The sequence below is a fragment of the Aquarana catesbeiana genome, linkage group LG03 (genome assembly GCF_042186555.1).
Source record: "Aquarana catesbeiana isolate 2022-GZ linkage group LG03, ASM4218655v1, whole genome shotgun sequence".
Classification (NCBI taxonomy): Eukaryota; Metazoa; Chordata; class Amphibia; order Anura; family Ranidae; genus Aquarana; species Aquarana catesbeiana.
This window is the reverse complement of record NC_133326.1, coordinates 311,828,505-311,842,433: the sequence shown is the minus strand read 5'-3', so window position 1 is coordinate 311,842,433 and position 13,929 is coordinate 311,828,505. Positions and strand designations below refer to the sequence as shown.

Sequence of the window (13,929 nt, the reverse complement as noted above, 5' to 3'; positions counted from 1 at the left end):
CATTATTTAGTGCAATGTAGCCACCGTGGCACGTGACACACATACCCACGAAGCATTCTGTTGCTTTATTCCTTTTTTTTCCACATGACACTTTAATTCCTTTCCACCACTAGATATCCTCAGTATTCTGGGTTAAATCACTCATATTATCATGTAACCGGAAAGATTGAGGACATCCTGTGAGTGCAAGCCTTCATGTATCATGTAGCTGAACTTTAAGGTGTTGGGGCATCAGCTAGGTACCATTTAATGTACTTTTAATGAAGTGTTTCCCACTTATGGCTGCTGCTTCCTTCCTTAGGCTGGATTCACACCTATGCATTTTTAGTGCTTTTTGCATTCTGCAGATTTGCACTACAGTCCATTTAACATGGTTTCCTATGGAACACGTTCTGTAGTGCAAATCTGCAAAATGGAAAAAGAACTAAAAATGCATAGGTGTGAATCCAGCCTAAGAACAATTAGATTTAAGCATCCTCTGACAGTAATGTAAGAGCTGAAATTCTGTGGCTGAAACTGATAACGGCGTGGAAATGTCTTGTATTCTTTTCAAAGAATACAGAGTACTCTGTGATTGGACAAGGGGTGCATTAACATCACTATTTCCCTTTGTCCAATTACAGAACACCGAAGACATTTTATGAATGGAGGAGCTGCAGAGTGAGCGACATGCTATGATTGCTGTACTCCAACCAGCTCTGATCATCAGTTTCAGCGGTGGAAGCTCAGCGCTTACACCCTTGTCAGGGGGTGCATGAATTTAACGGTTTGCAGGAAGGAAACAGCAGTCATGAGCAGGGCCCACATCATTAGAGGTACGTTAATGGTACTTAGCTCATGCCCAAATATTGTTTTTGCCTAGAGTTCAGCTTTAAGGGGGCAACACCACAGCACTCTGCACTTACATACAATGATGTAGAACAAGGGGTCTCAAACTGGTGGCCCTCCAGCTGCAAAACTACAAGTCCCATGAGGCATTGCAAGGCTGACAGTTACAAGCATGAATCCCACAGGCAGAGGCATGATGGGACTTGTAGTTTTGTAACAGCTGGAGAGCTGCCAGTTTGAGACCTCAGAAGATCACTGACCTCATTAAACTAGCACCACTCCCTATATCGCTGAGGTCTGCCCAGCACTGGTGAAAAGGAAGAGGAGTGGACTCTGTGTACCATCTGACTGGCTTGAATATATATATGAAAAAGGTTCGGATTTAAAAAAAAATGTAAATACACATTGAAGGATGCGCCAGTGGGAGGAACCCTTTGTTGGGCTTTAAAGAGTAACTCCACTTTTGGTGAGAAAAGTTAACAAACTTTGTTGCAAATTCCTACCTTTTGTTATTCTGAAGAAATATATGTGTCTTCGTCTGTGTTCATGTGCAGAGTTAATCTGTATGGAAGTGAAGTTATAATTATCAATCAGCTGTTGCATCTGCAGGGTTCTAATGAAGAAAGTGGCAGGATCTGTATCCCTTTAGATGTGATTTTTTTTTTTTTGCCTTTGGGAGCGTCGCACCAAAAATGACATTTTTGTTACAGAGGATGCCCAAAATCTGACTTGTATCTTAGTGCAGACTTCTGAGAAAATCAGTAAGCCAATCACACAAGCAGGAAATTATGTTTCTGGGGGGGGGCATACTGTATAGCGGGGATATGCAATTAGCGGACCTCCAGCTGTTGCAAAACTACAAGTCCCATCATGCCTCTGCCTCTGGGTGTCATGCTTGTGGCTGTCAGAATCTTGCTATGCCTCATGGGACTTGTAGTTCTGCAACAGCTGGAGGTCCGCTAATTACATATCCCTGCTGTATACCATCTGTGTACAGAACACCTCCAGGTAGCCATATTGCATTTCATTGTACATAAAATGACAGCACTGCAGATTGAAAAGGAAGGGCGATTTTTAATAACATTCAATTACAATATGACCTGTGTAGCAATTGTAAATGCTATATTATTTTTTTTAATCTGCTTCTTTTTTCCCCATGAAAGTAGAGTTACCCTTTCAATTCTCCCTCCTGCATGTTAAAATCAGATATAACATTTACCATCAACAATAACAGTGATGCTAATGTTCCTGCTACAGAAAAAAAAAACAAACAATCAGTGACACATTATATATTCTTTCACATAGTTCTTTAAATAACCAAACCAGATGCAGAAATCATGGTATTCTGCATGACCTAGTTACGTGCACCTGGTACACTACACAGACAATGGAACAGCTCTGGGAAATTCCCTCAATATGACAATGAACAAGATCACAAGGATGCTTTGAATAGTCCTATCTGGGAAGGGCTGCCTTTCTGGCCCCACGCCAATACTGAATACACCACTGAGCCAAGGAGTACATGCGTTATACATACAAAACCACTTCCAGTTCAAGTCTTGTTTGGAAGTTTGACAATCTCAGCAGCTCAGCAAGCCCTGGTCAGCAGAGGCAGGGGGACTCAGGAACTGGCTGGATCAACCAGGTTTATTACATGTTAGGAAGAGAAGGATTTCACAGCACAAGCACTGTGCTGTTATACATGCCTTAACCACTTGCTTACTGGGCACCTAAACCCCCCTCCTGCCCAGACCAATTTTCAGCTTTTTAGCGCTGTCACTCTTTGAATGACAATTGCGCGGTCTGGTGGGCACTAATAGGCGGCACTGGTGGGCACAAATAGGCGGCACTGGTGGGCACAAATAGGCGGCACTGGTGGGCACAAATAGGCGGCACTGAAGGGCACAAATAGGCGGCACTGAAGGGCACAAATAGGCAGCACTGAAGGGCACAAATAGGCGGCACTGAAGGGCACAAATAGGTGGCACTGAAGGGCACAAATAGGTGGCACTGAAGGGTGGCAGTGATGGGCACTGATCGGCACTGGTAGGTGACACTGATAGGCAGCACTGCTAGGTTACACTGATGAGGCACTGACTGACACCACTGGTGGGCATTGATAGGTGGCATTTGTGGGCACTGATAGGTGGCACTGATTGCTGCCACTTACTGTGGGCACCGATTGTTGGCACTGGCAGGCGGTACTGTACAGTACGGTACAGAGCCTCTTCCTCTTCGGGACCGATGTCCCTTAAAACAGAAGCCGGTGATTGGCTTTTTTTCACCTCACGCTGTCAGCGTGAGAAGAAAAAAAGAAACGATTACCGATCCTCTGTTTACAGGGGGAGGGGGGGGAACGGCCCCTTACTCTGATCTGTGATCACCCGAGTCTCATTGACTCGGGTGATCACAGCACGACGTCAATAGACGTACTCCTGGCAAAGCAGATCTGCGCTGTAGCCGTTATTTGGCTATAGCGCGGATCTGAAGCAGTTAAAGGAATGCATAAAAAAAAAAACCTTCTGAGTGCAGTCCCCCCAAGCCCCCCTAAATACTTACCTAAGCTAAATCTCAATCTAGAGCTGTGCATGACCGTAACAGCTCTCTCGGCTTTCTCCCTCCTCACAGGCTCAAAGACATCAGGCTTACAATAAAGCATCATTTCATATGCAGAGGCCACCTTGATTAAAAATGACATTACAACAAATAAAGGATTCCTGTAGTGACAGACTACTTAACCTTCTGCTGAAAATGCTAGTTGCCTGTCTGCCATATCTCCAGCAAAAACAAAAATCATCCCTTGCAGTGGGGCTGCCCCAACACTGTTTGGGTTAAAGGCTCATTTAAGTTGAGGGTACTGGAAGTTAAAGATAAAGGAGTTTTACCTACCAGCACTCTCCCGGCTCTCTCCTTTTCTCCTCTATGCTCAAATGGCGGGCTGTCCCTTGGTGTCCTCAAGTCCAGTGCAGAGCTATGGGCTTTGCTTTGTACTTGATGATGTAAGAGGGCATGAAACCACTGGAGTGTAGAGAAGAGGCTACGAGGACCAGCCTAGAGGGAGCTGGAGGGAGCAGAGATCAGCTAAAAAGTCTAGGTCTAGGGGGGCCACAAAAAGCAATTTTACTTACTGTACCTAAACCTCCTCTAACAGGCTTCCTCTACATTGCTAGACTGGTCCCTATAGCCTCTTCTCCCCTATGCACCAGTGGTCACGGGTCCTCATATGTCTTCAAGTACAAAGCAGAGCCTGTAGCCCTGCATTGGATGTGAAAATGGAGAGGGATAGTGCACCACCAGAGTGTAAGGCAGAAAAGGAGAGCGCCGGCTGCCAGGGGAGCAGAGAAGTAGGTAAGTAAAGCTTCTCTTTGCAGTTCCCTAGACCTAAACAAGTATTTAATCAAAAAATGGGGGGGTGGCAAACCAACGACAAGGATGGGAAGGCCAGCAGGAGCTTCCTTACCTTATCAATCCAGCGATCAGCGATGCGATTCAGACCTGCATTCTGCCAGCCAGCGAGTAGACTGAGAGCCGAGGGGGATGGATGCAGAGATGGCGCAGGCCGACACAAGGGGCAGCTGCAGCCTAATTACGGGTGTGAGGCAGATTCGTGGCAGGCAGAGAAGGATCCTGGCTGCTGCTCCTCACTGCGGGGGCCAATGCATCTCCTCCCGGGCGAATAGGAAGTGGGTCCTGAGACCCGGAGCTGATTGGCTGGGAGTCCTAAGACTCGGGTCTCAGGAGCTGCTTCTTCTCCTGATTGGCCGGGAGGAGAATCAGGAAGACAATAGCGAATATTAATTCAATATCGTCACACACTGGGTGGGCTTTGGGCGTAGTGCTCTGCGTCCCCCCGAGCCCACCCTTTTTTGAAGTAAAATAGAGCCCCAGGCTCTAATAATGTGCTTCAAAAAAAAAAAAAAAAAAAAAAAAAAAAAAAGAAAAAGCACATTGGGATCCATGCGTCCGGCACCCTGCATGTAGATTAGGGGGCCGGATGTATGGATTGGGGAGGTGGCGGCTGTGCACCCCCTATGGACGGGCTGCCACTGCATTTAACCCTTGCATTAGGGAGAAGGAGGAACGTTTTACCTGTCCCTGGAGATGGGCTTTAAGTAGTTTCAGTGTCACTAACAAAGAACAAGTATCAAGAGTTCTGTCATAAAGAGACCCAGAGCAAAGAAGCAGTCCAGGGTTTCTGACTCCATTCCTGGTCAGAGACTCAGGAAATACTACACTCAGAAACAGCTAAGCAACTAGCATTTTCAGAAGGAATTTACCAATTGCAGCCAATATACTTCTTTCAGTACAGGTTTCCCTTAATAAAGCCAGAGCTATAGACAGCTGAACCTTTCTTTATAGCTCAAAATGTATTGTATAAATTGAGCTTGAGGCCCCCTGCACCCAGTCTCAAACATCCCTTCTGGTCAGAGAGGTCCCTATCACATTAAAGAGGGCTGGTTCACATCTGTATGGTATGTTTTAAGTCTGTTGTATTTTACATGCGTTTTTGTTTTTACTATTGAACTCTGTATAATGTGCGTTTTCATGAAAGCTCATGCTTTATTTAGTACATGTATCTTCCTGCAGTTTATATAATGCTACAAATGCTAGGAAAGTAAAATAATTATTTATTCAAATATTACACTAACAAAGAAAAAAATAGATGGCATACATCAGCCCTAACACACACCTTTAAAAGAGATGTATGGTTTTGTTTTTTTAAGATTTATACTTACCTAGGAGGATGATGAATCTTTCCCCTGCCGGCTCTAACACTGAGAACCGAGCGATCAAACACCGCTGATCATTCAGTTCTCAGAGCTCCCTGAGCAGAAAACTGGTGACTGTCAATCAGCAGCTGTCTGCTCTGTCCCCTGCACTCACTGGAGCGCTGGGCTGTGGGGGCGGGAGTGGCTGGCTCAGGCTCTCAGCGGCTTGCTCAGAGGCTGAGACAGGTGCTGTAGCTTCAGTCCACTGTCTAATGAAAGTCAGAATGAACTGCACTCCTGTGATCCACAGGAGAAGTACGGCCAAACTAGCTTTGGTTGTACTTCTTTAATTTAGCAGAGGATTAGATTTGATTTTCAGTCACATAACGTTTGTTCTTTAGTTCTATAGAACATTCGATGATACCATCAGTGACTGCACACATTTTGTATGAAAGGCCTTAAACATTTTATTCGATTGCCATGACAAAGTTGTGAATTTTAATATTGAATTTCAGGATGGACAGCACTGATTGTGATTTGGATTGGGAATCACGTTCACAGGTAGAATTTCAATCAATCACATAAGAGACAAGAAAAATGTTCCATTCTTTAATTTTGCTCTTCACTGCAGTTGAAAACAATCATCAATTTTACCAAATTAACCATTAGCAAATCAAATTTTTTGAAATTGACTGTTTTTTGAACAAAATTCTACCAGTGTATGGCTAGCTTTAGGCAGCTGTGTGTAACAAGCAGCACATAGTATAAGTTCCTCCTACCTGAGGCTGTTCTATGGTGGAGCAGATCACTCAGATATGATAATAAAGTCTTCCCAACACATAACATGTTGATCTGTTAGAATCAATCCAGAGCTCCTCCTTCTATATCTGACCTTCTGGACATTTCCAGTAGGTCATGATGGACCCTACTTCTAAAGCCTCATACACATGATCAGATTTTTGGACGACCCTTCATCTGTTTTTTGTTGCATGCTAGTCTCATGTCGAAAGTGAAGAGGTTACCCACCATACGAAAATTCTCGCTTGACGGAATTCAACTTCAGAAGTGATGTAATGTGTTGAATTGTTTTGTATGTATTCTTTCGTTTCTGAGCATGCGTAGTCTTGCTCTTACGATTTTTTCCGGATGAAAACCATACTAATTTTACGAAAATTGGACATTGGGGTTGATTTACTTACACTGGAGAGTGCAAAATCTAGTGCAGCTGTGCATGGTAGCCAAGCAGCTTCTAACTTCAGCTTGTTCAATTAAGCTTTGACAAAAAAACAGGGAAGCTGATTGGTTTCTATGCACAGCTGCACCAGATTTTGCACTCCCCAGTTTTAGTAAATTAAGCCCATTGTGTTTACGTACAAATAAAATGTTATAGTCTAGACATCCAGCTTTTATCGTACAAAAAAAAAAAATCGGAATTGGCTGTCGAAACCACCATACAAACGATCCGAAAAGCGGCAGATTGTTCGTCGGACGAAATTTTACTTCAGATTTTCATATCGTGTGTACGGGGCTTAAGACTCGCTATGCACGACACAATCTGAACATATAATCTTTGTACAATAGACTTTATATCTACCAAATTCTGTAATATGAGGAACTACCTAAACTATCCAATTAATTTGTATCCAATCAGGCAGACCCTTGCACTACACACTTGTTGGTAGATTTAACGATGACCATACACTTTTTGATTTTATTATCCAAACAATCAGATTGGAAATGATCAAATTGGCAAATATTCAAACAGCCATAACTTCCCTTGAGATTGATTTAGACTCAAATACAGATTGGAGTTAATCAAACTGAGTCAATCAGTCAGGACAGCACTGAGATGCTTTGCTGATGAATACAGTTGTATTTCCACTGATCAGATTATGAGATTGCATGATGGAAGTAGAGATCTGATCGATACATTATGACCATATCGTCCAACTATCAATCGAAACCCACTTCCCCATGTGTGGCATATTGAACAATTGGGTTGTCGACCATGGATTGATTATTCTTAGCGGGAAAGATCAGTCAGAAAGGGGACTGATTATTTATTACTTAAGTGTGAAAAGTCACCGTAAGGAGATTGTACAATCAGATTGTGTGTGTGATATGACACCTTCTACTCATTGTATTAACCTGCTTTCCTCTTATAATATAAACCTGTCATTGTGCATGACTCTTTTTTCATTTATTTTTTTTTTTTATGTAAATGTAAATGTGAGCACCTGTTTACCTAAAACATAGAATGTATCAACCTGCCAGGTATGTGATTGCAATGTACAGTACAGATCTATTGTTCTCTCCAGCAGGCACACTAGAGAGCAGCAAGCAGTTAGCTTTGTGCTGATGCAACATAAGACTTTATAGCCCTGGGACGTGACTATGGCAGCAGTAGCCAGGACCCAGCCAGCAATGTCATGGCAATCCATGGTGGTCTATTGTAGAATCATCATATTAACCCCTTGTGTGATGAGCCTGTAGGTGGGCTCAGGGGCAGATGACATCACTGATTATTATCACACACACCCTGATTTTATAGCAAATCTACTTTCCACCCAGCAGTCCCTGGTGACCAATCACTCTGGCAATAGACTATTGCATGCGATCCACGTAGTATTCCATGGCAGGCAAACTCACTCTAATTCAGCCACATGGCAAGAACGTCGAGGGCAGAGCGAATTATTCCTAGCTTAGTGCCAGCCAGTGATCATGCCAGTTCAGTGCCAGGTTACTCACTGTTGTGGTGGAGAACTTCCTGATGAACTGATTGGCAGCCCACAGCATGTTTAATAAGTGGTCAGCACAGCGTCCCACAATGACACGTAAATAGAAGAGGAGAGATGGAGCGCACACAACCACCAGGATCACTGCAGCAAACAACAAGGACCAAAGCCAGCTAAACTCCGCCCACAAGACACACGCCACGCCCACCTGTCATCTTTCCACGCTATAGACGGGGATTAGGTACCGCCCACCTTTCCTCAGATCGGGATTGCGTTTGACGTAAACCACGCCCTTTCACCTTTCTTTCTAGTGTCAGCCCGGTGGCCACGCCCATGTGTCATTTAAGGTCCTTTAAGGAACCTGCGGCAGCTTGGATGCGGCTCTGCTACGGGGGACGTGTGATCACGGGAATGCTCCCTCCCCCGGGCATATACTCTTCTCTTTTTGTAGTACAGATTTACATGTAATGCAATGGCAGACAAATATGTATATAAAAACAGGGTGCTAGTATGTTACCATAGTCATAGTGTTGCCAACTGCCAGTATTTGTACTGGCAACCAGTAAAAAATGGGCAGTACATTTTTCTCCTGTCAGTAAATGCCAGTGACAGGAAAAGGTTGCCAGTAAAAAATATGGCTGTGACGCTCGGCTTGCATGGTTCTGGTCCAGAGCGGGCCAAGGAAATATGTTTTTTGCCCTAATATCTACCTTAAATCAAATTGCTAATTGCATGTTGTACTTGTTTATAGCCTAAATACTGAAATTTGCAATTAATACTGCAGTTTTGTAACTTTTGGAAATACTGTAAAAACCGTGGCTGTGTCAGTAAATTTTGGGTGCTGTGTCAGTAAATTTTTATCTGGTAGGTTAGGTAGGCAACACTGGTCATAGGTCATAGGTGTGCACAGCCCATTGCATTAGGGTGTGCACCAGGGATGGGGAGGCAGGTGAGGCAGTGCCTCACCTGTCATGAACATACAATTTTTTTTTTTTTTAAACGATCGAGCTTCGAGGGTTGTAGCTCGGCGACCTCGGGTCACAGAGACCCCAAATTTGGGGGGAAGGTAGCTGAAGTCCTACACCACCACTGGTCATTTAAGGCTCCTGGGACCTATGGTTCCGAAGATATGGGGCTCCTTGCGCAGCCTGTCAGAAGCTACATACAGAGTGGCCAGTTTAAATACAAGCTGGCACACTCTGCAGCAGACTGAGAGGATGAGCTTATAGTGCCTCTCACTTCTTGTCAGAGGCACTGAGCTCAATGGACAGCTTGGAGTCCTGGACCAATGGTAAAGTACCATTGGCCCCAGCTGTTCAATAAAAATGCTACAGTGGAGGCACGCCTCTCACTGCAGTGTCATAGAAGGGGCATGTGTCTAAAAGACAAATGCTCCCTTCAAGCCCAGCCCTCTTAACTAGAAGGAAAAAACATGGGTTTATGGGTATTTAGTTTACCCATAATCCCATGTTTTTCTCTTATAGTTAAGAGGGAGACTGAGAATCTTTTACTGCTGAAAAGGTACTATTTTTTAATCAAGATAAATCATATATTATTATGCTATATGTTATAACATAATCATTAATTGTTTATCTATTTACTGATAAAATGCTGGTTTGAAGTTATAAATTCAAACTTCAGTAATTTGTCTGTTAAGCCACCTGCTTGAGTACAGTTTTTAAAAATATTGTAAATTACCTTAAAAACAATATATAATAATTATTTGTATATTACTTATGGTAATTAACCCCTTGCCACCCAGGCCAATTCTGACACTTCTCCTACATGTAAAAATCATCTTTTTTTTTTGCTAGAAAACCACTCAGAACCCCCGAATATTATATATATATTTTTTAGAAGACACCCTAGGGAATAAAATGGCAGTTGTTGCAACTTTTTATGTTACACAGTATTTGTGCAGCAATTGTTCAAACACATTTTTATTATTTTTTTAAAGAAACTGTTTCATGAATAAAAAAACACTAAAGTTAGCCAGATTTTTTTTCTAACGATCGCGACGTATGTAACCTGTGTGTATCTGGCTCTGATGCTAGCCAGTGCCTCACCAGTAACTGACCTCACCGCACGTTCTTGGTGTGCACCTTAATGCTCAAAAACATGCATGTGTATATACAGGAGCATCTCATAAAATTAGAATATCATCAAAAAGTTAATCTATTTCAGTAATTCAATTCAAAAAGTAAAACTCATATATTATATAGATTCATTACATACAGATTGATATTTTGTAAGCAATACTTTCTATTCATTTTGATGATTATGGCTTACAGCTAGTGAAAACCCAAAATTCACTATCTCTGAAAATTTGAATATTCAATAAGACCAATAGAAAAAGGATTTTTAATACAGAAATGTTGGCTACCTGAAAAGTATGTCCTTGTACATTATAGTATGCACTCAATACTTGGTCGGGCTTCTTTTGCATGAATTGCTGCATCAATGCGACGTGGCATGGAGGCGATCAGCCTGTGGCACTGCTGAGGTGTTATAGAAGCCCAGGCTTTGATAGCGGCCTTCAGCTCGTCTGCATTGTTGGATCTGGTGTTTCTCATCTTCCTCTTGACAATACCCCACAGATTCTCTATGGGGTTTAGGTCAGGCGAGTTTGCTGGCCAAACAAGCACAGTGATACCATGATCAATAAACGAGGTATTGGTACTTTTGGCAGTGTGGGCAGGTGCCAAGTCCTGCTGGAAAATGAAGCCAGCGTCTCTATAAAGCTGGTCAGCAGAGGGAAGCATGAAGTGCTCTAGAATTTCCTTTCAAAGAGGGCGGTGGTTGTTTGCACCCCCCCCCCCCAAAAAAAAAAAACACCAGCCGCCACTGGTCTTATGTAATATTAAAATCTTCTGAGATACAGAATTTTGGGTTAAGCCATAATAATCAAAATTAAAAAAAAAGAAATGCTTGAAATATATCACTCCGTGTGTAACGCATCTAAATATAATATATTCGTTCCGCTTTTTGAATTGAATTACTGAAATAAATTAACTTTTTGATGCTATTCTAATATTATGAGATGCACCTGTATATACTGACGGTGTCAGTAGAGCAGTTTTGGGTGGTATCCAAAACGGAAAAAAAAAAATTTGCCTTTAGTTATAATTTATATAAAGCAGCAGTCATCAAATGGCGGCCCGCAGTTCGGGCACGGACCGAGCGACACTCTTGCCCAGGCCGCCAGTGTAGTATCAGTCACTGCTTTGCTGGAACTGTGGGTTTCCCAGCAACCAGTGACATCGCATATGTGTGCCCCGCCTCCTGACCGCGGCTCTCGCTCCCGGTCTTCTGTAAGAAGAGCACCCGGCTGGGTGTGACATCACGTGCGTGCTCCGACCTGCCCCCTGCTCCCTGCTCCTGGCTCCTGACTCTCACTTGCGACATATATCTCGCAAATTCCGCCCCACTGCAGCTTGTGCTGACTGCTCTTGAGCTCAAGGTATGCGGGGCACATTTTTCCTAAGCTGCACACTGATGGGCATAATTTGTTAATTTGTTAATTTGCAAATGCGTGCAGACTAAACCCCTGTTTTTAACGCGTTCTGTTAGACAGGTCAATTTGGCTGTCTGCGAGTTGGTGGTAAGTAGGCTTTGGTTTTTTCCTGGGCATTCCCCAGGCTTTGTTTGCATCTGTTTGTAGCCCTCCAAAGCCGCTTACTGCGATAGCCAGCTATAAATGTAGGCGGTGGCAAGTTTTTTGAGATCACCTTGGTGTGTTTATTGGTCCAGAAACGCACCAGCACCTTTGCAGCCATGGTGCTATTTGCTGGGTGTCTGGTGTGCTTCTGTACCTTTAAGAAGGGATGGGCTGCCCTTCAGTCCACCTGCCAGCATTTATCCATCAGAATGCATGTGCCTCCACTGTGGGGACACTCATATTTTAGTGTTAGGACCACAGATATCAGGGTGCCGTGACGAGGCTTTGTGGCTTACGCATGCATTTGCAAATTCGTGCGGACTAAACCCCTGTTTTTAACGCGTACTGTTAGACAGGTCAATTTGGTTGTCTGCGAGTTGGTGGTAAGTAGGCTTTGGTTTTTTTCTGGGCATTCCCCAGGCTTTGTTTGCATCTGTTTGTAGCCCTCCAAAGCCGCTTACTGCGATAGCCAGCTATAAATGTAGGCGGTGGCAAGTTTTTTGAGATCACCTTGGTGTGTTTATTGGTCCAGAAACGCACCAGCACCTTTGCAGCCATGGTGCTATTTGCTGGGTGTCTGGTGTGCTTCTGTACCTTTAAGAAGGGATGGGCTGCCCTTCAGTCCACCTGCCAGCATTTATCCATCAGAATGCATGTGCCTCCACTGTGGAGACACTCATATTTTAGTGTTAGGACCACAGATATCAGGGTGCCGTGACGAGGCTCTGTGGCTTACGCATGCATTTGCAAATGCGTGCGGACTAAACCCCTGTTTTTAACGCGTACTGTTAGACAGGTCAATTTGGTTGTCTGCGAGTTGGTGGTAAGTAGGCTTTGGTTTTTTCCTGGGCATTCCCCAGGCTTTGTTTGCATAATTTGTTAAGGGGCACTCTGATGGCCAAAATTTGTTAAGGGGCACACTGATGAGCATAATTTGTTGTGCCCATCAGAGTGCCCCTTAATATAAAATGTGCCCATTAGCTTGACCCTTAACATAAAATATGCCCATCAGAGTGCCCCTTAACATAAAATAAGGGGCATGTTGATGGGCACATTTTATGTTAAGGGGCACTCTGATGGGCATATTTTATGTTAAGGGGCACTCTGATGGCCATATTTTATTTTAAGAGCAACACTGATGAGCACATTTTATGTTAAGGGGCACACAGATGGGCATATTTTTGTTGTGCCCATCAGAGTGCCCCTTAACATGTGCCTGTAACGAAACGTCCCACACTCTGCTTGAGTGCTTTCGTCATATACCGCTTCCTCCCAGTCTGAATATAGATATCAGATATTCCAACTGCTAATAACAACAAACAAGACAATACTCATTTGGTAACCAGAAACCTAGTTAACATGAGCTAGTTATCTAATCATTTACCCAGACTAGGTGACTCAGAGATATGACCTTTCAGGGTAGACTTGCCGTCTCCTCACTCCCAACTTACAATACACATAATTATAAACACATCCCCCAATAGTTTGCTAGGAGACAAAGGTGTGAGCACAATAAACTATTGGGTGAAAGAGCACGGCTTTCCAGATCTAATTAATCAGCATTCCTTTCACATACATCTGTCCACTGAGTCCCAAGCTGGCAGAGACCATCATGGCCTCCTTAATAATGTCCTTTTGCATTACATAAAAGAATATCTTCCTAAATGCCAGGGCCCATAGTCGGTAGGCAAGAGGCTAGCATTCAGTCCCCTCCAAAAGCCTCTGTCCCGGGTGAGTCTGTCACAGTGCCCATCAGCATGCAAGCTTATTTTATGTTAAGGGTCACGCTGATGGGCATATTTTATGTTAAGGGTCATGCTGGTGGGCATATTTTATGTTAAGGGGGACTCTGATGGGCACAACAAAAAATGCTCATCTGCGTGCCCCTTAACATAAAATGTGCCCATCAGTGTTACTCTTAAAATAAATTATGGCCATCAGAGTACTCCTTAACATAAAATATGCCCATCAGAGTGCCATCAGAGTGCCCCTTAACATA

At 43.5% G+C, this 13,929-nt stretch overlaps 1 protein-coding gene across 1 annotated transcript in view; it reads right to left on the bottom strand.

Moving 5' to 3' along the window:
* Positions 1-8,466, bottom strand: part of ALDH1L2 (aldehyde dehydrogenase 1 family member L2) — a 101,381-nt gene extending 92,915 nt beyond the window's left edge. The window contains exon 1 of the mRNA XM_073620283.1: positions 8,286-8,466. Coding sequence (XP_073476384.1) covers positions 8,286-8,333 — 48 coding nt within the window. The 5' untranslated portion in view covers positions 8,334-8,466. The remainder of the gene's footprint in view (positions 1-8,285) is intronic.
* Positions 8,467-13,929: the final 5,463 nt, after the last annotated feature.